The sequence below is a fragment of the Oryctolagus cuniculus genome, chromosome 5 (genome assembly GCF_051225735.1).
Source record: "Oryctolagus cuniculus isolate XC-2025 breed Fujian yellow rabbit chromosome 5, ASM5122573v1, whole genome shotgun sequence".
Classification (NCBI taxonomy): Eukaryota; Metazoa; Chordata; class Mammalia; order Lagomorpha; family Leporidae; genus Oryctolagus; species Oryctolagus cuniculus.
In genome coordinates, this window is record NC_142871.1 from 129832208 (window position 1) to 129859340 (window position 27133).

Consider the following 27133-nt stretch of genomic DNA (forward strand, 5'->3'; position numbering starts at 1 on the left):
GAAGGGGAGCATGACTGTGGGGAGGAAAACAGGGGTCTCTGCCTTATGCTTTCTGCCCTAAGATGTGGTCCAAGCACTGGTAATGCAGCTGGAAGGCCATGTGACTGAGATAGGAGAATCTTAGTATCTCTGGATATGTGCTAGTGTGGTGCCCTCTGTGGCTGTCTTCTTCCTTTGTCTAAGGCCTCAGACACGCTATCAAAAGTGGCTCCGGGGGTGGGGGGTGTCTTAACAGTTCTGACTTTCCCAGGGGGTCTGCATGTGTTGCTTTGGCAGTGATGCTGCACTAAAGCACATTGGATCACTGCCTGCTCCTCTGCCCTTCCACTACTTCCTAAGTGAATCTGTTCTCCCCTGAGTGGATTGATGGAAGAGGGTGGCTCATGGCAGTTACCCTTTTGATGGGGACAGGTTGTTCGTCCCTGCCTGCCTGCCTGCCTGCTGTATTGTGTGTCACTTTAAAAACCGAGGCTCATGCCTGTGAAGTACAGTGCACTCTTTCATGAAAACAAACCGAGTATCACTCTTCTGTTTCATCTCTTGTATTGCAAATCCCTTAAGGAGCTGTGGAGTATAACAGGGTTGTATATTAATGAGTCTCAAGTGAATGTATTAAAATGTATGTATGGCAAAAATGTTTCTCCCTAGAGATTACTTGACAGAGAAGTAATGAACAGAGGTTTGGAAATGTCTCAGTGACATAGCCCTCATTTTTCTTTATTAGACACATAAAAGCACCTAATATTATTTTAACTGTAAACATGTTCAAATAGGTTTAAGGCCTCATCTTGAGAAGTCATATACTACGGTGTTAGAATATAGAAAAAGTTTTTGGCCATTTTCCTGATTGTATGAACTTGTCCAAGATGAGATGTTATGGGCTAAAATTCAGGTGTGAAGTTTCCTCGGTAAAATTTTTCCTGAGGGTAATTCTGAATGATCTACTCCAGTGATTTTTAGACCAAAATGCCTCGTGTCTCCTTCACACCATGACTATCAGGTTATGAAAAGAATGCCAACAGTTTGGGAGAAATTAGGTGGTTAGAAATTTGAGCACAGATTCATTTTCTTTAGTTGTAGGTTTGGGTTTTTGTTTGCTTTTAACTGTATTTACATACCAGAAGAATATGTGAATCAGGGAAGGGGAGACAGGCTTGTCTTTTCTTTTTTTTTTTTTTTTTTAAGATTTTATTTATTTTATTTGAAAGGCAGAATTAGAAGGAGAGAGAGAGAGAGAGAAAGATCTTCCATCCACTGGTTCACTCCCCAAATTGTCCGCAATGGTCAGGGCTGGGTCAGGCCAAAGCCAGGAGCTTCTTCTGGGTCTTCCACATGAGCACAGGGGCCCAAGCACTTGGGCCATTTTCCCATGCTTTCCCAGGTGCAGTAGCAGAGATTTGGATTGGAAACGGAGCAGCTGGGACTTGAACCACTGCTCATATGGGATGTCAGAGCTGTGGGCAGCAGCTTTACCCACTGCAGCACAGTGCTGGGCTGACAGGTTTGTCTTTAAATTCTATGGAGGCCATGTTGAGGTGTTCACCTGAACACAACGATTTCTGGCTTTTGTGTTCTAACCTGTGACAGTATTCCTGAATGTTAAGGAATCAGTGTTTTTATGTGGGATGGTATCTTCCAGATGTTTCCCTTTGTCATCATGTTTCCCTTTGTAATCCAGATTACCCTTAGTTTTGTTTTGCTTTATTTTAATAGACAATAGGTCTGTAATTCATTGAACTGGTGATGGTGTTACCCAGTGACTGGAAGAAAGAGGACTCTTCTCTCACTTTCTGTTACAGCCCTACAGGTTTGGGACCCACCCAGCTCAGAAGATAGTGTTTGTCCCAAGAAGTAGTATGTTTTAAATATGACACATTTTCAATGTTCCATGTACTGTTAATATTTTCTTCAAACAGTATCTTTTCCCTGGATGATTAATTTTACTCCTGTAAGCATGCTTTTCTCATAAAAACTTGAGCCATCATTTTTTGTTTTGTCAATAGAATTACCACCAAGCAATCTTTTTTTCTAAAACCTTTTATTTAATGAATACAGACTTTATGCATTTCTTAAGTACAATTTTAGGAATATAGTGATTCTTCCCATCATGTACTCCATCCCACTCCTCTTCTTCCTCCCTCTCCTATTCCCAGTCTTATTTTATGCTAAGGTCTGTTTTCAATTAACTTTATGCACAGAAGATTAAGTCTATAGTAAGCAGTTTTCATCAATTAGTATGATAAAAGAAAAAAGTAAAAGACAAAAAAGAAACTTTCTCAATAGTTGAGACAAGAGCTGTTCAAAGTCATTGCATCTTTTTAATTTCACTTTTTTTTGAGAAACTTAATTAGTTATAAAAAAAAAGCACCCAAGAGTGATATGTCTTTTGTGAGCACTTAGACATAACTGTAGCTTATGAGACATAAGAGTATCCTTCACTTAATACATTAAGAGAAAGTAAGTCTTTGGGAACAAGTTTTGTCATTAATTAAAGAAGCACCTAAGAAAACAAGAATTGGAATTGGACACTTTGGCCTAACTAAAATTTATGAGACATAAGTGTATCTTCCACTTAATACACTAAAATGGAGTAAATATTTGAAAACAAGTGTTGTTGTTAACTCTCCTAATACAGCTATTTGATGGCAGAGGTCCTGCATGGGAGGTTAGTGCACAATAACTCTTGTTGTTAATTTAACAAATAAACTCTCTTATGTATGACCTCAGTGATCACCTGAAGCTCTTGCCATGAGCTGCCTAGTCTATGGAAGCCTTTTGAATCTACAAACTCTGTCAGTGTTTAGACAAGGCTATCAGCAAAGTGGAGGTTCGCACCTCCCTTCAGAGAAAAAAACCTCTTTCTTTGATGACCACTTCTTTCCGTTGGGGTTTTTCTCACAGAGATCTTTCATGAAGGGTAATTTTTGCCACAGTGTCTTGGCTTTCTATGCCTTAAATGCTCTCATGGGCTTTTCAGCCAGATCAGAACACCTTAAGGGATGATTCTGAGGTCAGAGTGCTACTTAAAGTGATTATCATTCTGTGAGTCTGCTGTATGGACTGCTTCCCATGTTGGAGCCCTCACTCCTTTTTAATTCTGTTATTATTATTGAACACTTAATCTTATTTATATGATCACTTTAACAATTACTCCTACCTATATGATCATTTCAGCACTTAATCCTATCCATATGATCATTTTATCACTTAAAATGCTATTTTTAACCCCCAGCTTAAGAAGATTTATGGTCCCATGGCAAGTTTTTAAACTGCACCCTTAGAAGTAAGTCTGTAGGAATGTACACAAAATTATACAGCTTTACAGTTAAAAACTTCATGCATTTCCTAATTACAACTCTAGGTACATGGTGATTCTTCCCACTGTGCTCACCATCCCACCCATATTCTCACCCCTATTCCTCCTCAATCTCTTGTTCCCACTCTTATTTTTTACTAGGATCTATTTTCAATTAACTTTATACACATAAGATTAACTCTATGTTAAGAAAAGAGTTCAACTAATAGAAAAAAAGAAAAAGAAAAACTTTCTTAACATTGGAGACAAGAGCTGTCAGAGTCTTTGCTTCTCAAAGTATCAGTTTCATTTCTACAGATTGCCTTTTAGGTGCTCTATTATCATGAGTCAGGGAGAACATATGGTATTTGTCCCTTTGGGACTGGCTTGTTTCGCTAAGTATGATGTTTTCCAGATTCATCTATTTTACTGCAAATGACTAGATTTTGCTTTTTTTTTTTTTTTTTTACTGTTGAGTAGTGTTCTGTGGTGTGCATATCCCATAACTTCTTTATCCAGTCTTGGGTTGACAAATATTTGAGTTGATTCCCTGTCTTAGCTATTGTGCATTGAACTCCAATAAACATGAGGGTACAGATAACTCTTTTTGTATGCTGATTTCATTTCCATTGAGTGAATTCCCAGGAATGGTATGGCTGGGTCATATGGTAGGTCTATATTCAGATTTCTGGGGTGTCTCCATACTCTCTTCCATAGTGGCTGTACCAGTTTACATTCCCACCAGCATTTCCCCCACAGCCTCACCAGCATTTGTTATTTGTTAGTTTCTGTATGAAAGCCATTCTAACTGGGGTGAGGTGAAATCTCATTGTGATTTTCATTTGTATTTCCTTGATAGCTAGTGATCCTGAGTATTTTTTTAATGTATCTGTTGGCCATTTGGGTTTCCTCTTTTGAAAAATGTCTGTTTTAGTCCTTTGCCCATTTCTTAACTGGGTTGTTTATTTTGTTGCTGTTGAGTTTCGTGATCTCTTTATATATTCTGGTTATTAATCCTTTATCAGTTGTATAGTTTGCAAATATTTGTCCATTCTGTCGCTTGCCTCTTTACTTTGCTGATTATTGCAGGATAGAAGCTTCTCAATTTGACATAATCCCATTTGTCAATTTTGGCTTTGATTGCCTATGCATCTGGGGTCCTTTCCAAGAACTCTTTGCCTATGTCAATGTCTTGCAGGGTTTTCCCAGTGTTCTCTAATAATTTGATTGTATCTACACCAAACAATCTTTGTCAGATTCTCTCTTATATGGCTATATTAAAGAATAAAGATATGTTATCAGACGTGGGCATTCTAACAACATACTGAATTGTATAGCAAAAACCTCAAACATTTATGCAGGGAAGGCTTGAATCATAGAAGCCTAGGGTTGAAAGGAACTTCTAGGACATTAGCTTTCCCCTTGCAGAAATTATAAAAGTGAGCTGAAGTTTCTGTATTTGCCCTTGGGCTCCTGATTTAATTCCACACTGAGCATTTTCGACACTGACCCTCAAGGGAAATGAAAAAAAAAAGGAATCCACCCTTTTTTCCACCTCAACATGTATCTCTAATGAAGGGTCTTCACAAAGTTTGTGGAAAATGCATATTATGAAAGAAAAAACTTCATAGATTTAAAAAACTTTTTGCACCAAAACGAGCTGATTTTTAAATTCCATCTTCCAGGAACTCGGTGAGGTCCCTTTGGACCTCAGCCCTCAGCCCTGCTGCCTTTGCTCTTCTCCAGGCGCCTTGCATTTTTCACTCCCTTTACCTTTCTGTCTTTGGCTCCGGCTCACAGTTTACCTCTGTGAGCAGTTCATCTCCCAAGCCACTTCCACTGTGACTTAGTAAATGGAAATACGGGAACTTTAAATTTCAGATGAACAATGAATACATTTTTAGTATAAATATATCGCAAATGTCGCACGGATCACACATAGGCTAGAAAGTGATTCATTGTTTTTCTGAAATTCGAATTTAACTGAGCATCTTCCCTTTTTTTTCTGGCAATCTCACCCCATCAGTATGATCTTGTCTTCATTGAAGTTCACTGACTCCATCTGTGGACCGGACTTCGCAGACGACCTTCTTGTGTAGCTGCATCTTCCTCTGCCTGCACACATATCCATCTGGCTTGCACTGTTTGTTCACCCCTGATTGGTTTCTTAGCCTGGCTGCAGTACCCCCTCTGCCACCCCTGCTCTCTCCAGTTAGTGGCACAGTGCTAACACTTTGAAGACACTTTGCCCCATTACCCCCGTCCTCCACAGCTAGTCAGTAACAAGCCCTGTGTGTTCTTCCTCTATAGACTGTTTTTCCCTTCCTTTGCCCTTTGTCCCTCTTTCTCACCTCCCATCTGTCCCTGCTGGCCATTCCCCTTCTACTCAGTTCTTACCCACCGTGGTCCCCTCACACCTGCTTATGGCATTGACTTCCTGTTCCAGGGTCTCGGTCTCCCCAACCCAAGTCATCTTGCACTGCCTGCTTAATCCTTCTAAAATATCACACCGGTTTTATTTATTATGATTGCTATTACCTAGGGAATGAAATATAAGCCCTTTATTCCAGGCCTCTCGTGGCAGCCCCCTCAGAATTGGCCCCTGCCTGTCTCTCTAGTGTTGTTGACATCACTACCTCGCATCAGCATTTATCACCCTCTCAGGTTCGCTCACTCGTTCACTGTCGTGTAATAATAAAAACTCCTCAGAGATGTTTTAAGTAATATAATCACTTGGCCTACAGATTAAAGGGAAATAGTGTCTTGATTTTTTAAATCCCTATGTTAATAAATGTAATTACAAAGTTTCTAATAAAAATTCAATGTTCTGATTATATAACTACAAAGCAATGTTTTGACACTTTCTCATTTAGAAACTGACACATACTCTATTATAATTTTAATTACTTAGGTAATGAAAAATGTGGTTTATTAACAAAATTTATAATGGCACCCTGCATTGTGTTTGGCCTTGTGTGACCAAATGTGGATTAAAATGTTCATTATTACTAAACCAAGTGAAAGCAAAACTTCATGACCTGATGTCTGTTAATCCTTGCATTTCACATTGAAAAAGAAACTAATGTATATTCATACTTTTTATATTATATTTCTAAGTGACGAACTAAAGAAGTAGGTTTCAGCTTGCCATTTGTAAGCATTTTTCCCAGTGAAAATTTATCAGAATTCGATACACTGTGTTCACAATAAATAAAAAGCCAGATGGTGTCCAGTCCTCTGTTTCTTGCTCACTCTCTGTTTGCTGCATTGTGGAAGCCTGCGACTCTGGGGAGTGTGTCTCAGAGGTGTACCTTACCACACTTCTCTCTGGGTTTGGCTTGGTTACAAAAGACTGGAGCAGCTTCTTGAGAAATCTGAGAAAGTCTACCACCAGTTCCTGTAATCCGTCTTTTCTCCTTCTTTTCTCCTGGGTCATAATAAATTGAATAAAGAATGAGTTTCTGGTCCCCAGCCTATAGCTATCAGAATGAAAATAGAGTCATATTCATCATGAGCCCCTGTCTAGCTGAGTTAGTCTTCACAACTGGTCCTAACTGATGTGATGTGATTAATTACAAGGATGTGTATTTGCGGAAGTTCGATGTTTGAAGGGATCAGATGGCTTCAGTACAGCACAGTGCTTATCTGGATCTCACCCTGGCAGGTCTCCTGACTTCCCTTCTCTGCCTGCCTTCTGTCCCGGCAGGCTGACCTGTGTGGTTCATCAGCCTGCTCTCAGCCCTCGGGCTTCCTGTGGGCTCAGCCAATGGAAACCTCAGCACGAGGTCAGAGGGGAGGAGGACAGTGAGGTCAAAATATCTTCCCCTGGCTTTCTCCCAGACACTCCTTTCTTCAGCGTCTTCCCAAGGCAGCCTACTGTCTATAACTTTGTCTTTCCTTGTGGATTCCCCTTGAACTCGGAGGCCTACAGGAGGGGTGGTCGGGGGTGGATAACAAATCTGCTCTGGCTCACTGAAAGTTCCAGTACTATTCCTTGTGGATCTCCTAAGCTTCCACATCTCTGTGACAAGGCCCTCGATGAATGGAATGTACCACCTTATACCTCTTGGGATTCTCGCGGACATGGTGCTTTAGATGGAGTAACTAACAAGAACCCCTTGGCTAGAGGTACTACCCTTCTCTTAGGGAAAAGGAGAGGGAGGCACAGAACACTAACTGGCATGCGTGGCTACATGTGATGGAGCCAGGATTCAAGCCCAGAAAGTCTGACTCCAGGCTTAACCAGCATGGCACACCCAAGTAGTATAATATGAGTAATAAAATGATTTCATTGTTGTATTGGGAATCTTTCTACTAACATGATATATAAAAATTAATCATTTTGATGACAGATAAGGGCTGATAACCAAATTATCATTCTTCCTCACCTAGCACTTTGATCTGCATACTTCAAAAGATGTTGCTTTTTTTCTATTACCCAGAAAAGAATGAAAGGCTGATATCCTTTGATGTCAAGGAATAAGAAGTTCAAATTTTACTCATTACCCTCAGCCCTCCTAGAGCATAATTCTTTGCCAACAACTGAGTATTCTCTGAAGTCTCAAAGGCTCAAATTTAGCTTCTTCCTTTCCTTAAGAGCCTACCGTCAGGAGTTAGTACTCATTTCACAACGACCTAGTTTTTGCATGACTCTGGTCCTGTCACTTTGTTCCTAGAACTGGTGTAATCATCATGTTGTCTGCTCTCTCTGCGTTGGGGGACGTGTCTTCTCCTCCTCTGCTGCCTACACCCACTATTCATTGTTCATTGTCCTTCGTGTCCATCTGTGGAGGAACCTGTCACATTTTCCATCCTCTTGGGCTAGCGTCGTGGCACTGCTACGGAACGCAGCTGCAGAGTGTTGATTCTGGACCCTAGGTACCGTTGGTTGCTCCACTGTGCTGCTTCTGGATGACTTATTTGGCAGCTGAAAAATTTTCCAGCACAACAGCTTCCTAATGTGTAGCTTCATTTCTTTATGCTAAAATACTGAAAATAAAGAAACAACTCAGTTACAGCCCCTTTGGGATTTTTGGATCATTGATGTGATAGCCTGGAATTATACTAGTCTCAGATATGTATAACTTTAAAATGCAGTCAGTTTTTAGGAGCTCAAAGAAGAAAAGCATTTATTTATGAGTGAGATGTTCTTGCTGTTAAAAATGATACTTGTGAGTGAGTGGCCATTTATAGTTTTGAGTTTTGGGAGTATATTCTGTAGGGAAGGCCCAGTTCTTGACACGTTTGCTTCCTAGTCATTTTTTCTAACGTGGGTGGTTGGGTTATGGGAGAAGGCCAGGATTTCGTTGCAGTTTGCTCTTCCTGTTGCCTTGAATCCCATGTGATGTAACTGTGGGCTTAAACTACCAAACTAGAGAATTTGACCAGAAATTCAAATTTTTGTGCACAAGAAATGATTAGTATTCTTTCAAACTACTTACCTTAATGATATACTTAAGAATTATTCTGAAATAAATTGTAGCCTTGAGACTATAGGAGAAAACTGCTTATTATAAGCTTTCATTTTACCATGTGATTTATGTAATTAGTGTATTTTCCATCAGGTGTTTTTCATGAAAAGAGTGTTTTCTGAGTTTATTTTCAACAGTTTGCTAGATAAAAGAGGAAATTCTGGTTGCATCTATTTTCATAGAAAATGGCCCCAAGCAGATCAATGTAATGGTGTTTTTGGTTTTAAAATTACCATTTTGGGAGAAGGCATTTTGCATACAGCAGTTGAGATACCACTTGGGACACCTACATCCCAAATTGTAGTCCCTGGATTTGAGGTCCAGCTCTGCTCCTGATTCTAACTTCCTGCTACCGTGCAACCTGGGAGGCAGCAAATAATGACTCATGTAGTTGGGTTTCTGCCACCATGTGGGAGAGCCAGATGGAGTTCTTAGCTTCTGGCTTCAGCCTGTCCCAGCCCCAGCTGTTGTGGGTGTTTAGGGCATGAACCAGCAAATGGAAGAACTCCCTCTCTCAATGTTTTCCTTTCTTCCTTATTTCTCTCCCTTTCAAGTAAATCATATAAAGAAGTAAATAAAATATTACTTTGAAAATTACCATTTTATGTGCATCTGAGATCCAAGCAGATCTCCTAAGCCGAATACCTTACAAAATATGATGTGTTTCATTGTCCTGGCAAAGATTTAAGATATCATGTTGAACTCTTTTGTTTGTTTTCATTAAAAGCTTCTTTCATCTGTCATCCAACTAAGAAGGAATATTTTAGTATTGATATTTTTTTAAACTTTTATTTAATGATTTTTAAATTCAGCCCATGTTATAAAAGAGCAAACTTTCAAAAAATGGTCTTTAAAAATCAATAAAACAAAAACAGATTTGTACAGCGTATGTTTTCACATTCATTAAAAACCTTGATATCTGTGAGTTTAATTGACACCAAAGGAAGAATAATTGCAGAAACTGCCTAGACAGGAAGAAAACAGGAGTCTTCCTCGATGTCTGGGAAGTTGAAGGAGCGATAACCACTCAACCAACGTAACTGCCATTGTCTGTCTGAGGGAACTGTTGTGCTGCATGTGGATTTGGATACATGGCCCCAAAACACCATTAATCTTCCTACCTCTTTCCCTGTCATATACACAGCAAAGCCCCTTCTCTGGTTACGCTGAACGTCCACCTACTCCATGTCTACACCTGGGCTGCTAACTACTGCTAGAGAAAAACATTGACTATGAACTCACTAAAAACTCAATGGCCCCTCAATATTGCCTTCTGATCCTAATTTTGCCTGTAAGTCTTGGAATGCTCCCTTTCTTACTCTCAGAGATGACCATATTTCTCAATTTAATTCTTCTCAAATTTCCTACACTCTCCCCTATTCCTCCCTCTCAATTGCCTCATACTTCACTGGGAAAATAGACCCCATGAGTCTATCCCTCATTCTCTCTCCACCAAGTCTGTTGGTCTGCGTCTGTACCTGATTCCTGGCCTCCTCTCTATCACTCAGAACTCTCCTGTCCCTGCCAGTCCTCTTCTCATCTTGCCTTCTCAAGTATATTACACTTGCAACTTTCTTCTTTCTGCAGTATTACTGATTTTTCCTAATCTATGGGCTCCCTCTCATCAGTACATTCTAGGATCTCCCTTTAAAAAATAAAACAGTAGCCTTCCTTACTCACATCTCTTCCTGCTGTTTTCCATTTCTGTGTTCTCTTTCTCCAGAAACACTGCCTGAGAAGAGTTGTCAGTCCTCTTGTCTACCTTTTACTTCCCATTCATTTCTTTACCCTGTGCGGTGGGGCTTCTGTCCTCTCTGCATTCCTGAGGCTGCTCTCATTAAGGTCGCTGATGGTTGTTGGTAATTATTTTTTTTATAACATAGTCTTTAAGAAAACAGGAATAACTTTTTCCTCTTTAAGACACTCTTTTACTGTTGGATTTTATAGTATCACACTATAGTGGCTATGGAGGTATCCCATTTGGTGCTCCCTTCATGAGACTGTGCCCAGGGCAAGAGCTGACTGCTAACCTTCAGCTACCATACCCTCTGATCCAACACAGCAGGCGTGTTCCAAGCTGACAAAATACATGACAGGAGTACTAGATCTGAGGAGTACTTTTATTGTATTGTATTTCTTTATTGAGCAGTCTTGGATCAGAACTCCCCTTTGGCCAAGCCATGTCTTAGAGCTGAGCTTTGGTCTGGGGCACTTCCAAGACAACCCTTACATCCCAGTCTCCTTCCACAGGTGTCAGACCTGCATCAGATCTGAAGCTCTCTCTACCTACTCCTGCTCCTCCTCCTTTACATTTCTTCAGTACATCTAGTTCCGTCTTTGTGTCAGCTTCCCACAGGACCCAAACTGAGTAGCGTGCTATCCTGTTTCCTTATCCACATGGCTATTCCTTTTATCATCTTTGCTTATTCATCATGAGCCTTTAGCACTGATGCTGTTAACTCTTCTCCTCTTGCTCCTTTGAGATTTTGTTCACTGCCATGAATTTAAATATAATCTTGGTGTTTTGGACTCTCTCTGTATCTCTAGTTCTGATCTGTCCCCAGAACTCTGGACTTATATATCTAATTGCATTCTTGGCATCTCCATTTGGGTATTTATAGTCATCTATGAGGGGATGTAGTTTAAGGAACTCCAAATCCTCCTTATCCACATATGTCTCTGAGTTGTTATTCACGGAACGACTCCAGTCGTTCTGGATAGCTCTCTTTTCCTCATCTCCCAAGAGCAAACCCTATCTATTGAACTCTAAAGTATCCACATTGATCTATTTTTTCTCCATCTTCGCTATTGCTACCCTAATCAGTTTTGCAACAGTCCTCTAACCCATTGCCCTCTTGCCCACTTGTAGTTCGTTCCCCACTCAGTAGCCAAATGAATTTTTAAAATGCAGATTGGATGCAATCATTCCCTTGATTAAAGTACTACAAAGGATTTTTGTCAGGCTAAAATGTCACAAGCTTGCCTACCTTGTCTGCAAAGCCCTAAATCTGGCCTTTACCAATCCCTCAGACCTCTCTCTTCTCCCCCCTTGCTCCAGCCACAGTGGTTTTCTTTTGAGAAACCTTGATTATTCTTTCCCTACCTGGGTTTCTTCCTCCTTGTCACTCAGATCACAGCTTAAATATTAGCTCCTCCAGGAGCCCCTCCCCGACCTCCTACCTAAAGTAATCAGAAACTAGCTGGTTGCTTTGTAGCACATCACTGTTTTATTCTCCACAGAGTAGTTGTACTTTGCAGTCTTTGTCCCCAGCTAGATGTAAGCTGGGTGAGGAGAGTTCTTTCCTGTCTTGTTACTGCTGTATTCCCAGCACCTAGACCAGTCTTTAGTTACAGGAGACATTCATAAACATCTGTGCAGTAAGCCAGTGGGTAGAATGTTGATACTTTACCTTCAGGAATATATATATTTCTTTCTCTGGAATTTTCCCAACTCTATTTCTAAATGTGTATCTCTCCCTACATTCATCATTTCTCCAAATGTATTTTTCCTTGAATTTATACATAATGCTAATATAGTTAAAAATCCCTTCCTAGTGAATTCCATGGGGCATGCTGTTGGTTTGGTTATAGTGGAATTTGTCACTGTGGCAGAAATTGCCTTTCCCATGCAGCAGAACGGGGATAGAGCAACCGGCTGTCCATTTATCTGCAGAATTAGGAAGGGAGGAGCTCTGACTCGGAGACCAAGATCTTGCGTGAGATCCAGTGAGCCCATATCCTGCCTTCCCTGGGCTCCCTGATATTTTATATAAAGTGTTGATTTGGGCTTTGTTTCTTCCTGGATGAATGATTTGAGTAGAAGAAGAAGAGGAAGAGAAAAAAACTAAAAGACAGTTGCCATTTGATGAGAATGGAAGCTTCTATAGTTATTCTTTAAACTGTTCAGCTAAACTGTGTCTCTCCTCCTTATTGTAGCCCTCCTCCTGCCCCACCCTGCAAAAAAAGGCACATCATCAGGTGCTGTTTTTCTACAGAAGAATACACATGAATGAGGGCCAGTAAATAAAAAAACACAAAACAGAACACAGTTCCTAATGTGAAGGATGTGGTGCTGACAGTTTGTCGTAAACAGAGCAGTGAAGGTTTTTTGGTTTTGCTTTTGATTGGGTATTCTTCTGAAATGTGGAAACAGCTTTGTTATATTATGAAGATCTTTCTTTCATTGTAGTGGTAATTGTGTTCAAATGGATCATCAAATTTTTTTTTGTTTTAATGGCTCAAATGTTACAGTGTGTAAGTATCTGGAGTTAGTTTTTAAAGTCATTTATTAAGAACTTTTGTCTCTCTCAGACAGAAGTGTTTGTATCCTTTCTTTTATTCCCATAATCCTTGATAATATGACCCTTACCATTACAGTTGTCTGTGTCCTATGCAATGAACACAGCTAAGGGCACACAAGGGCTCTATTTTATACATTTTTGCCCATCTTTAATCCCCTGTCTGCTTTCTCTCTTACCTCTTTATATAGGACCTGGGACAGAGAAGGGATGGGGCCTGTCTCTACAGCTATCTTAGCCTGTTACCTTCCTTATATCACCTCCTGCATCTCATCCTGCACTTGCTGAGGGCTGCCTATTTCTAGTCTTATCAGGTTATTCAAGGAAGGTGTTTATTGGCTTGAAATATTGTGTCCCCTGCCTATTATATTGCATTCCCCCTGTTTCAGTTCTTAGATTAAGCTCTTTGTCAATAATTTCATCTTGTCTATCTCTACCAATAAATGCAGTCTGTCCATGAAAAAAAAATAAGTGAGCCATTTCCCATCTACACTTTTATATATGCCTCCATTGATTTTGTCTTGGTTTTCTCTTACTTATCTTATCAAACTGTAAGTTTTATACAGGCCAATCTAAATCAATCACTGCATGCTCATTGAAAGCCAGTGCTGTGATGAAAACAGTGGGAATTACTGACAAATATTAAGGTGTCATGTATGTTCTTGAGAAGTTAATTTGCATGGAGAATTAAAAATTGTCCCTTATCTGGTACACTATTTTAAGAATCACTATTGAATGAGCTATTAATAGCTTCTGTGTATGGAAAGAAACTCTGAGACTGATTTCAAGTTCAGAGACATGGGCATTCTGGAGAGTGTTCCAGGGAGATGGAATGAATTTTGCAAAAGCCAAAAAAATTTGGGAAAAAGCCAAACAATCTCAACACTCATTGGATAGATGCTTCTTCTGTTGACTTCCATCTGCCTTGCCCTGTCTCCACCACTTCCGTTCCTAGGCACCCCAACTCGGGTGGTAAGGTAAGCCTCAGTGGAAATAATGCCTCCCTACTGCTTCCCTTCAAAATGATATAAGGTGTGGGGAGCAACTGGGAGCAACTCGGACTAGACTAAGTTACTGGAATTAAGACTTATTCTATGCATCTGCTCTCCCACAATATGGCGCTGGGAGAGGAGGAAACAGCTTCTACACAGCTGCCTCCAGTTCAATCAATAAACTGTAGGACTTGCTCCTGATTGGAGGAGAGCAGCGTACTCGGCGTGTGGGTAGCAGAGTTGGGATTGGTGGAAGAGGACTATAAAGGAGGAGAGAGACAACATGCACCAGGAACATCTATCTGAAGGAACACCTGTGCAGCCCCCGAGAGAGCCAGCCGGAGGTATGCCGCTCCCCTGGGGAAGTGGGGAAAGTGGCAGGGGGCCCGCCCCTCCACGGAGGTGGAGGGACGGTAGCCAACCCGGGAAGAACCAGCAGCAAACCCGGGGAGGGCCGAGCAGACAAAAGAACAGCGCAGGGTCCTGTGTCGTTCCTCCACGAAGAGGGGGAGCGACAATAAGGTAAACAGATTAACTGGGCACTCTAAAAAGGGACAGTGAGATATGGTAAATTTGCAAATGTCAATTCTTGCATCAGTACACACACTGCTCTTTTGCACATAAATAGGTACTGTATGTACTAGTTAAATGACGGCTCCCTTTTGTCCCTGTCTGTTTTTATAACAGTAGAATTCTAATTGTGTATGCTAACTGATGTGTGGGCCAAGTCTGTCTTTACAGAGCGTTAGTTGTAAATTTACCACATTGTAGTATTTCAGCATGTGCTTTGATATTTATTTTTTCCTTTTAGAATGCTTCTGTCATTTGTTGAATATCCATACACATATTCTCTATTTTCTCCCTGTGGTGAATGTCTGGAAGGGGAGGGTTTGGGGGCCTTGAATGATTTATTGTTTAAATAATTTTATTCATTGTAAAGACTCCAAAATGTTCTATTGTAAAGAGTCCAGAATGTTGTAGAAACTTCAGCAGTCTCAAGGTAATCCTTTTAAAATCGAGCTTTTTGCTCATCGTTCAAATTACCAGTACCCTGACATGTCTGAGGTTTAGGAAAATTTGGCTCAAGTTGATGAGGGGTCTAATATAGGTCTTTGTTGCTGAGTGAAACTCAGTGGTTTTGGCTCTTGGGAATTTGGGCAGAATTGTTGGTTTGCTTGATTTGGCTTCCTTTGGACCACACCCATGCAGTTTTCTTTGGGTTTAGCTTGGTAATCCCCTCCCCACACCAAACTCAGAGTGGAACACAGTGAGAATAATGAGGTTTATCCCTCAAGCTGTAACTCATTGTAGAGCTTTATCCAGTTTGGAAAAAGAGGAAACCCCAGCCTAGATATAAATCTTAAGTGAGATGTTTATTGAAACTAGACTAAACAATCCCAGAGTTAGTTGGGATCTTGCAGATCACTTGGCCAAACTCTCTACCTGATGCATGATTCCAGGGGTCGCTTTCCAGTGATTAAAGTCTTTAACAGCTGATTAACTTCCTCCAGGCTTCCACATTTCCATTTTGGATTGAGCTTCTTGACTTTGTTGTCCAAATTTGCTACATCTGTTTGGTTTTTTCTTTCTTTTTGATCTGTTAAGAACCAAAGGAGGTTATCTTAAGACCTCTAGATGTACAAACAAGGGATCTTCAAAATATTCATAAAACAGGTACATTATCTCTTAATTATACTTTTCCACTAACTTTTTTTAGTCTTCTCGTCTTTGTACTTATAATTCTGTCCATTTATGCCTTATATGTCTGGAGGTTAGAATGGTTCCATCTTCCTGAGAAACTTTCCTTTAAAGCCTGTGTAGTGACTGATTTTATATCTATACTTTTTTTATGTCTTAAAGTGTATTTTTAAAAAATAGGCCTACTGTATCTTATCTAAAGCCCACAGTACAGAATATTATATAACAGCAGGTTCTGGGCTTGCAGCCAACAATCAAACCCATTTATATAAGAAAATGTGTGAATATTCACACTAAGTGGGGTACATAAAAATTTATTTTTCCATCTTTTTTACTTTCAAACATCTCGTACGTTCTTATGCCTTAGTTGTGCCTCTTTGTAAATGAAATATGGAAGATCTTTACTTTTTTATTCAAGTTTTAGTCATTGGTAACATTTATGATTTTTCCTCTCATATTTATATTCTATGTATCCTATATTTCTTTTCTCCCTCCTTTCCTGTTGTCTGTTTTGTTGACCATTTTCATTATTTGTTTCTCTGCTGCTTACCAGGAAGTCTTATATTCTCTCCCTCTCTCTCAGTGACTCTTGTTAAAAATTTATAATCATAATTAATTTCTTAGCATCTAAAATTGATCATTGATGAATATCTCTAATCTGATTATATGATTAACTTAAATCACATTCCTCCCATTTTATCTTATTGTTTAATGTTTTAGTTCTTTTTTTTACATGATTCAAATTAGAATTTTTTTAAGATGTATGCATTTATTTGAAATACAGAGTTAGAGAGAGGCAGAGAGAGAGAGAGAGGAAGAGAGAGGAAGAGAGAGGGAGAGAGAGGGAGAGAGAGGGAGAGAGAGGGAGAAAGAGAGAGGGAGAAAGAGTCCTTCCATCCACTGGTTCACTCCCCAGTTGGCCTCAACGGCCAGAGCTGCACTGATTCAAAGCCAGGAGTCAGGAGCTTCTTTCTAGGTTTCCCATGTGGGTCATCTTCTACTGCTTTCCCAGGTCATAGCAGAGAGCTAGATTGGAAATGGAGTATCTGAGACTCAAACCAGTGCCTGTATGGGATGCCGGCACTGTAGGCAGTGGCACCACCTCTATGACACAGCACTGGCCCCAGTTATTTTTATTTTATAAAAATATCAATGTACATTTGGGTTTTCCCCACATTTTCCTAGTTCCTTTGCTATTTCTGGTTTCAATTCCCTTCTTTGTAAAGTACATCCTTTAGTAGCTCCTTCAGAGAGGGTGTATTCATAGCTAAATTTCCCAGTGTTTCTTTCACTTGGCTTACAACTATCTCAGTATGGAATTCTTTGTTGACAGTTGTATTTTCTTGATATTTTGGGGATATTTTCCCGTAACCTTTGAGCTTTTTCTCTTGAGAAGTCTGCATTAGTCGAATTGGTCTACTTCAGGGAATGTATCTTCTTTCATTGTTTTTAAGAGTTTCACCTTGTGTTTGTGTTCTGTGGTTTCTCAGTGATACGTCTTGATGTGTATTTATTTTCATTTATCCCACTTAGAACTCCTTGTGCTTCCTAAATATGAGGATGCATGCCTATCATCATTTCTGTTAACGTCTCATCTTCTTTTTTAAAATATTTCCTCTGTTCCATTCTTAGTAACGCCTTTGTTTTGAAAAGATAATTTATTTTAAAGGCTGCATAGTAGTCGCTTGTGTGAATGCCACCAATTTCTTTTAAAACAAGAAATCTTGGTTGTGTATTTTTTTTTAAGGCAGAGTTACAGAGAGAGGGAGAGACAGATCTCTCATCCACTGGTTCACTCCCCAAATGGTGAAATTAGCTGGGGCTGGGCCAGGTCACAGCCAGGAGCCAGAAGCTTCCTCCAGGTCCTCCACATGGGTGGCAGGGTTCCAAGGACTTGGGTCATCCTCCACTGCTTTCTAGGCATATTAGCAGGGAGGTGGATCAGAAGTGGAACAGCTGGGACTCCAATCAGTGCCCATATGGGATGCTGGCACTGCAGGCAGTGGTTTCATTTGCTACGACACAGTCATACCTCCCTTTTTTAAAAAATGTATTTATGTATTTATTTAAAGGGCAGGATGACAGACAGAGAAGGACACACACACACATACACACAAACACACACAGATATCTTCTATCTGCTGGCTCACTTTCCAGATAGCTGCAGCTTTGGCTCCTCCAAAGCTGGGAGCCCAGAAGTCAAGCTTGCTCTCCCACACAGATGTTAGGGGCCCAAGCACCCGGGCCATTTTCTGCTGCCTTCCTGGCCTCATTAGCAGGAAGTTGGATCAGAAGCATAGTAGCCAGGTATCCAATATAGCATGCCAGTGACGCAGGCAGTAGCTTAACCCAACCCACTACACAGCCTTGGTCCCTGGAATGCCTATTTATAACTCATATTAAACATATATTTTCCTTTTCATTCACTGTTATCTCAGACTTTTTTTTTTTTTGACAGGCAGAGTGGACAGTGAGAGAGAGAGACAGAGAGAAAGGTCTTCCTTTGCTGTTGGTTCACCCTCCAATGGCCGCCGCGGCCGGCGCGCTGCGGCCGGTGCACCGCGCTGATCCGATGGCAGGAGCCAGGAGCCAGGTGCTTTTCCTGGTCTCCCATGGGGTGCAGGGCCCAAGCACCTGGGCCATCCTCCACTGCACTCCCTGGCCACAGCAGAGAGCTGGCCTGGAAGAGGGGCAACCGGGACAGAATCCGGCGCCCCAACCAGGACTAGAACCTCGTGTGCCGGCGCCGCTAGGCGGAGGATTAGCCTAGTGAGCCGCGGCGCCGGCTGACTTTTAAAAATATATTTTCTGGGGCCGACACTCTAGCGCAGCCAGTTAATGCTTTGGCCTGAAGTGGCGGCATCCCGTATGGGCACCGGTTCGAGACCCGGCTGCTCTACTTCCCATCCAGCTCTCTGCTGTGGCCTGGAAAAGCAGTAGAAGATGGCCCAAGTCCTTGGGCCCCTGCCCCCACATGGGAGACCTGGAAGAGTCTCCTGGCTCCTGGCTTTGGATTGGTTAAATCTGGCTGTTGCAGCCAGTTGGGGAGTGAACCAACAGATGGAAGACCTCTCTCTCTCTCTCTCTCTCGCTCTCTCGCTCTGCCGCTCCTCTCTTTGTGTAACTCTTTCAAATAAATAAATAAATCTTTAAAAAATATGTTTTCTGACTTCTCATTTTTTTGCATTTTAGGTGTTATTTCAAATATCTTTAGAACTTTACAAAGTCTTTGTTACATATGCCAGTTCTGCTTAATCTTTAAATTGAGTTTTTAAAGTTTCAATGACCACATCTTCAGTTTTAGAATTTATATTAAACCAGTGGGTAATGTAAATTTATAGCTCAGTTATGCACATGGATAAGTCAAAGGTGACAAACGCTGAAGGAAGACTTTTTCTTTTCTCATCCGTAGTGGAGACAGAGATGGGCAAGTTTCCTTGTTATTTCCCCTGCTGTTAGATAGATATGCCTCTTTTCTTTTGCTTTTCATTGTTTTATTAATGGCCTTGGATTAATAAAGATATCTCAGCATCCACTACCCGCTTTATATTGACCCCAGCATCTGATTTCTGATATCAGAATTTTCCCCACCTCACGTTCCCATATTTGCCCCAGCATTGGCTCATTACCTGACTTTGTTTTTCATTCACCTCTTTGTTTTTGGTCCCTAGGTGTTTTCCTTACCATCTTGCAAATATGTTTATCCATTTAAAAGAGTATATATTGTATTTTATCTGGAATCTCTAAGTTGGCTTTAGAAGGAGAGAGTTAAGGCTTTCTGGGCAGCTGTAGAGGGAGAATTTGAAGACTTGGCTATTGTACATTTTCCTGACCCACGCTAACACATTTGCCTGTTTATTGATACTTACCTGCAGGTCTTTTTGTTGATCCTGTTCACATTTTTTGTTGCTGTTGTTAGATTTTGTTAGGTTTAGTCCCTCATTCTAGCTTTTCATTTTTTAAAACTTGACTCAATTATCTAGTATGTTAATTTTACTTCTCAGCCATGAGTTAATTGCACATTTTATGTGCATACCATCTGGGTCTTCCATAACTGTTTGATAAAAATGTTAAACAGAAGCAGTCTATGTACACTGCCCAGGGACATGCCATTAAAGATCTGTCAATGGATATTGATCAGAACTTTTTGAGACTATTACAAATGTGTCCAGCTCTTTTATTCATTTTGGCTTTCATTGCAATATTTTGTCCACAACTATTATTCTTAGTGAACTTCTTAAGCTCAGCTCAGTCCAGTCCTGCTCAGCTGGTGTTTCTTACATGCACACTGTGGAATATTGTATGTATTGTGTGCCCCAGGGACACAGAGAGGAGGTCATGATTCCTGTCTTCATGATGCTCATCATCTAGTAGAGGAGAAATCCAGGTAGTAAAGAGCCAGCCATGTGGTCATCTCTTCCTGCACTTTGATTACTAACTGACTGCTCTATAATTTATAGCATCTACCCTTTTTGCTAAGTCATAAACCCATCAGTTGAGTCTATACAGTTCATTTGTAGGAAGAGTTTCAAAAGGCTAATTTCCACATCTGTTATCTCTGTAATCTATTCATCTTGTTTTGGGATTATTCACAAAATCTTCTCTCCCATCCCTGTGAAATATACAGTATCTCTATAATATATTCTTACATTTTCAGAGTATCTTTGCATCAGTAAAGAGTACTAAAAATATTGAATGTATCTCTCACCAGATACAGAAATCAAATCAAAGGGGTCAAAGACTTAAATGGGAAACCTGAAACTCTGAAGCCACCAGAAGGCAACACAGGGAGAACACTTCAAGGCATTGGCCTGGAAAAAATTTTTTTGGATAATACCCCCAAAGCACAGGTGACAAAACCAAAACTTGTCAAATGGGTTTTTATCATACTGAAAAAAACCTTGAACACAACAAAGGAAACAATTGGCAAAGTGAAAAGGCAACTTGCAAAGCAGGAGAAAATATTTGCCAGTTATTCATGCAATAAGAGATTAATATCCAGAATATAAAATGAACTCAAAACAGCTCAACAGCAAGAAATACAAGTAAACTGATTTTAGAATAGACAAATGACCTGTATAGACTTTTCTCAAAAGAAGACATACTAATGGCCAACAGGTAGATGAAGAAGTAGTCAGTGTTACTAATAATCAGGGAAATAAAGAAAATTTATTTAAAATAAAATCACAACATGATATCTTCTCATCCCAGATAGGATGGCTATTATCAAAAAGGTAAAAAATAACAAATGCTGATGAGGATGTAGAGAAAGGGGAACCCTTGTATATAGTTGATATAAATGTAAATTAGAATAAGCATTATCAAAAACAATAGAGAGGTTCTCAGAAAACTAAAAATAGATCTACTAAATGATTTAGTTATCCTGCTACTGGCAATACTATACCTAAAGGAAAGTATAGCAGCAGGTTCTGTGTTTACTGCAGCACCATTCACAGTGGATTCCATGATAGGTAATCAACCTAGGTGTCCAATGACCAAAGAATGGGTAAAGAAAATATATTTACAACAGGATATTACTAAACCATAAAAATGAATGAAATCCTGACATTTGTGACAACATGGCTGAGCTTGGAGGACATTGTGTTAGGTGAAATAATCATGTCACAGAAAGACAAATGATAAATGTCCCCACAACCTATATGGAAGCTAAAAAAAAATTGATCTCATAGAAATTAAAGAGTAGGACAGAAGTTACAAGAAGCTAGGAAGTGAAAGGCAGATAGAGAAAGAAGATGGATAATGGGTACCAAAATATAATTATAATGGAAAATTAGTTCTAGTGTTCTAGAACTGTAGTTAACAACTTACTGCATGTTTCAAAGTAGCTAGAAAGGAAGATTTTGTGAACAATCCCAACGCGCAATGACATGATGAATATTGAGGTGATGGAAACGTGATTTACCCTGATTTGGTCCTTTTTTTTTTTTTTTTTTTTTGACAGGCAGAGTGGATAGTGAGAGAGAGAGACAGAGAGAAAGGTCTTCCTTTTGCCGTTGGTTCACCCTCCAATGGCCGCTGCTGCCGGCGCGCTGAGGCTGGCGCACCGCGCTGATCCGAAGGCAGGAGCCAGGTGCTTTTCTGGTCTCTCATGTGGGTGCAGGGCCAAAGCACTTGGGCCATCCTCCACTGCACTCCCTGGCTACAGCAGAGAGCTGGCCTGGAAGAGGGGCAACCGGGACAGAATCTGGTGCCCCGACTGGGACTAGAACCCGGTGTGCCGGCGACGGAAGACAGAGGATTAGCCTGTTAAGCCACGGCGCCGGCCCTGATCTGGTCTTTACACATTGTACATATGTATGAAAATGTCATACTGTACCTCATAAATAGACACAATTATTATGTATCAGTTAAAAATAGACATGTTACTTTCAGCATTTCTCTTCTGTTGTACTCTCTTAAATTTCTTCTCAAAATTTCCTCTTTTTTCCCCTAAACTTCCTATTTCTCAAAAAACCTGTTCAATATAAATGTCTGATACCAATCTGGTCTGTGTTGGCCTGGTCCCTAAAATTGACACCCTTGCCAAGGGTTTCCTAATTGTTCCAAGACTTCTTCTCAATTCTTTATTATTGGTCTTTGAAAATCTGCAGGACAAACAAGTGGTATAACCACATTTTCCATGAAAGAACTTAATTTAGTTAAGCATTAAGTTTTTATCAGGGCTAAAAATTTCGGATTTAATCTGTCTTTTCTCTCTGTAACCTCAACCAGCCTCTATGAATCAGGAGGTCCTGCTAATTTTTGAAGCATTTCATCTCTATGCCCAATGCTTTATTTCTACATTTAGTGCCCCATCTGTGCCCTTATCTTTTCTCATCTTCTAATGAAACAACCTCCTAAATGTTTTCCATTTCTTAGTCTTATGTTTTTCAAATTATGATTCATAATCTGCTAGATTATAAAATCAACTTGCTTGTGTATGACCATAATTTTTAATGATGCAAAACAGAACCACTAGACAATATTGGCCTCTATGGCATGCAGTAAGAGTATTTTTTAATAAAACTTTTGCCTTCATTATTTTTTTTTTTTTTTGACAGGCAGAGTGGACAGTGAGAGAGAGAGACAGACAGAAAGGTCTTCCTTTGCCGTTGGTTCACCCTCCAATGGCCGCCGCGGCCAGTGCGCTGCGGCCGGCGCACCGCGCTGATTGGATGGCAGGAGCCAGGAGCCAGGTGCTTTTCCTGGTCTCCCATGGGGTACAGGGCCCAAGCACCTGGGCCATCCTCCACTGCACTCCCTGGCCACAGCAGAGAGCTGGCCTGGAAGAGGGGCAACCGGGACAGAATCCGGCGCCCCGACTGGGACTAGAACCCGGTGTGCCGGCGCCGCTAGGCGGAGGATTAGCCTAGTGAGCCGCGGCGCCGGCTTTTGCCTTCATTATTAAAATGTATATGCCAGCTGTTAACTTTAACTCACCTCCTGTCAGAGGTGCTAGTAAGCGTGTGGCCTTTTTGTCGTTTGCAGAGGGATCTATCTGGCACTTGCACCTTTCACCTATGATGAGAGCATTCCATCCCAGGCATCTTGGTAGGAGGCTGGGCCTGCCTCCCTTCGTAGAAGCTACAGAAAGCCCAAGTCTTGCTTTCCTAACATCCCTAAGCTGGGGTGCTGATTTATGACCTAGGCTTGCTTACTTAGATGCATAGGATATTGAATTGGGATGGACAGAGCAGGGAGAGTGGATACTTAGACCATGGTGGGTGGTAACGGCATCAGCATTTGGATCTCTAGGCTGCAGTGACTGACAGCTCAGCAGTGGTATCCTGTGATGCAATGGCATTCTCCCCACAATGGTTCTTGGCGTGGTTTGTGCTGAATTCTGGCTACCTAGCTTCCTCTTGCTGCTGCCTACTTGCTGAGCCTGATTCTTTGAACTTCCTGGAGACTTTGAACTACTCTCTGTCCATCAATCAAGTTTCCTACTTGCTGTGTCCCAAATATTGCCCTTCCCCTGCCCCAGTTCATTTGTTGAAGCCCTATCCCCTAATGTGACTGTGGCTGGGGATAGGATCTTTCAGAATTAATTATGGTTAAATGAGTCCATAATCAAACACCAGGGTAGCCCTATAAGAAGAGGGAGGGAGAGAGAGAGAGGAGGGAGAGAGACAGATCTTCTGCATGAGGATACAATGTAAAAGCAGCTATCCACAATCCAGGGAGAAGTACTGCACCAACAGCCAAACTCTGATGGACCTTGATCTTGGACTGTTCAGCTTGCAGAATTGTGAGAAAGAAAATTCTGGGGGCCCGTGCTGTGGCGTAGCGGGTAACGCCACCACCTGCAGTGCCAGCATCTCATATGGGCAGTGGTTCGAGTCAAGTCCAACCTGCCCCGTTTCAGATCCAGCTTTCTGCTGGCCTGGGAAAGCAGTAGAAGATGGCCCAAGTCCTTGGGTCCCTGAACCTGCATGGTAGACCCAGAAGAAGCTCCTGGCTCCTGGCTTTGGATTGCCCCAGCTGAGGCCATCGTGGCCATTTGGGAGTGAACCAGCGGATAAAAGACTCTCTCTCTCTCTCTCTCTCTCTCTCTCTCTCTCTCCCTCTCCCCCCCTTCCCTTCCTCCCTCCCTCCCTCCCTCTCCCTGTCTCTGCCTCTCCCTGTCTCTGCCTCTGCCTCTGCCTCTCTGTAACTCTGCCTTTCAAATAAAATAAATAAATCTTTAGAAAAATAAAAATAATATTAAAGAAAGAAAATTCTGTTGTGTAAACCACCTGGTCTTTGGTATTTATTAATGGAGGCCCAAGTGACTGATAGTTACATCCAGTAAAGCTGGTTCTGTTGCTTGTCTAAGAATTTTGAAAACTTCACAGGATTTCTGTAAAAGTTAACTGGGGCCATGAGTACTATCTGTCACGCGGCAAATTTTCAACAGAAGGTTATTGTTACTATTACTGACTGTGATTAGGAAAAAGGAGGATAGAACTTCAGAAAAGACACACGGAAGATGGCAGGCCTTCAGGTTCAGAGCCCTGCCACCGACGGAGGTCAGCTCAGGCTGTCTGGGGTGAGATGAGAAGCACAGGCCTGGAGCTTGCCTGGGAACCAGCCTGGCAGGGATGGCATGGGAACAGAGGCCCCAGCCGGCCATCAGGGAGAGAGACCAGGGCTTCTTCCCCTCTGCTAGCCCCAGCCCCAGGCACAATGCCTAGGACAGAACGAGGCCAGACCCGTTCTCTGATACCCTGCGGAGTCACCTGGGGATCTGCGGTTGGGTGTCATCGCTTGAGCCTACAGAAGTCTATGGAGCTGTGCCAGCAATGCAATCCTTTAACGCAGAACAACAAAACAGAAGCCAATGCCAGTCACCAGGGAGGGTTGAAGCAGCTAAAACCTGGGTGTTCGTGTCAGATATTGGGTGTGTGAGTCCTATCCATCCTTTCAAGTCCTGCTCAAAGAGCATTTCCAAAGTGAAACCCCCAGTCATCCCAACTGCAACAAATCATCCCTTTCTGTGTGCCCACTCAACACTCGGTTTGCGCCTCTATTACAGCTCCTATTGTGTGCTGTGTGTTGTTTCTTATACCCCAACTAGACTGTCAGTGTTGTGAAGGATCCCATCTTGATTCATCGATATATTCCTACAGTGATTAGCACAGTGCTTTGTATGTGACAGGTGAAAGGAAAATCAAATTCGTGACAGTTAAAACTGCACTGTTAACAGGTGGACTGCAGGTGTGAGCTTAGATGGCAACTACAGCACCCTCTTGTGGCTGGTCTGGGGAGGGTGCCAGGGGCCTAACTATTCCAAGAGTCAGAGTTGGAAGGGAATAGAGGGTTGCTTCCTCTTGTTTTATTGTTCCTAGAGGAGAGCACTCACTAGCAGGAACGCACATACCCCCACTTAGTGAGCTGGACCATGTCATAAACCAAGGCCCTTAGTGAAGACTCCTGGCCTTAATACCTGTAATCCAAAATGATAACACAATTAGATGTAATCACATCAACAAATTATTACCATAGAAACCAGACTACTCTCCTTGGATGTTCTGAAAATCTCTCGAGGACTGAAGTTTCTGTTCCTTGTCGCCCCCCTCCCCCCGCCCAACCACTCCTAGAAAATTCACACACTGTCATGGAGAGAGTGAAACAGAGCCCCCTGGACTTCTCATAGCATCACCATGGAGTGGGGACCTGCTCACCTATTTGAGAAGAGGCCTGGGGTAGCCTTTCCCACTAAATGATCCTATCCTATCGAATTGCAAGAGAGAGCCATCTGCTTTTCACTCATCCCTCCTGGGACTATTTACAGTTTTTTGTTTTAAAAATATATGTATTTATGTGAAAGACTGAGTTAGAAAGAGAGAGGAAGAGGAAGAGGAAGAGACAGAGAGAGAGAGAGAGAGAGAGGGAGGTCTGTCTTTCATCTACTGGTTCACCTCCCAAATAGGCACAATGGCCAGGAGCCTGGGCCTCCATCTGTGTCTCCCAAATGATGTCGGGGACCCAAGCACTTGGGCAATCCTCGGCTGCTTTCCCTGGTGCATTAGCAGGGAGCTGGATCAGAAGAGGAGCAACTGGAACTGGAACCAACAATCATAAGTGATGCCAGCATCGCAAGTGGCAGCTTAATCCACTGTACCACAATACCAGCTCCCAGAAACTTTTAAAGAGAAGCAGACAACAGAGTTTGCCATCACTGGCTCTGTTTCCACAAGTCTCAGTGCAGGGAGTCCAGGCGCAGCTACTCAGCACTGGCTTGGCCAGCACCTGCTCACCTCTGCCCTGCTGCTCCCCGACCAGTGGCTCCAGACTCCACTCTGTCCCCCAAGGTGCCTTGCAGCAGGCTGTAGACATGCTTGTATCCCTGGGAACTGTCCCACTTGACATCTCGTTTGAGGTTCAAAGCCTGAGTATCCTCATGACAGAGATCAGTCAGAAACCCCGAGAGTTTATTATGACAATTAAAGGTTTAAAAGTAGCTGGCTATGAATGAACAGTAACATTTTCAAAAGAAAATAAACTGAGAATGGGCCTGTGTGAGACGTGGAAAATATTTTAAAGCAAAGGAAATGATTCATCACCCTAAAGACGTGGAACTCAGATGAATTATGCAGGTCAGTTTGGAACTTGTGTGCAGAGTCTCTGTGTCCTGGATAAATCCATATGTGGGTGCTTTGTGCAGCACTCAGGGAAGATTATTCAACATTCGGACTCAGAGACAAGGGAGTCTCGTTGAATGCTTTTAGCCATTTCCTCTGAGAATCAAAGTTGGGAGGTGCAGTTGGGAGCAGGACATGCAGAGCAGAGCTTTGTTTACGTAATGGAATCTCTGTAAAGTGGTTAAAGAGTGACCTTTAAAACATTGAACTCCGTTTATTTCATTAGATTTTCTCATTTATTTCCCCAGGGTCTGTT

General features: G+C 41.7%; 1 protein-coding gene across 6 annotated transcripts in view; it reads left to right on the forward strand.

Moving 5' to 3' along the window:
- KIF6 (kinesin family member 6) overlaps positions 1 to 27133 on the forward strand; it is a 440562-nt gene that overhangs the window by 32328 nt on the left and 381101 nt on the right. The window contains exon 1 of one of the 6 annotated variants that reach the window (XM_089333256.1): positions 14281 to 14578. The exons of 4 other annotated variants lie outside the window; for them this stretch is intronic. In XM_089333256.1, coding sequence (XP_089189382.1) covers positions 14340 to 14578 — 239 coding nt within the window. In that variant the 5' untranslated portion in view covers positions 14281 to 14339. Of the gene's footprint in view, positions 1 to 14280; positions 14579 to 27133 lie in introns of those variants that run through there. One more of the 6 variants, XM_089333257.1, reaches the window with a different exon arrangement.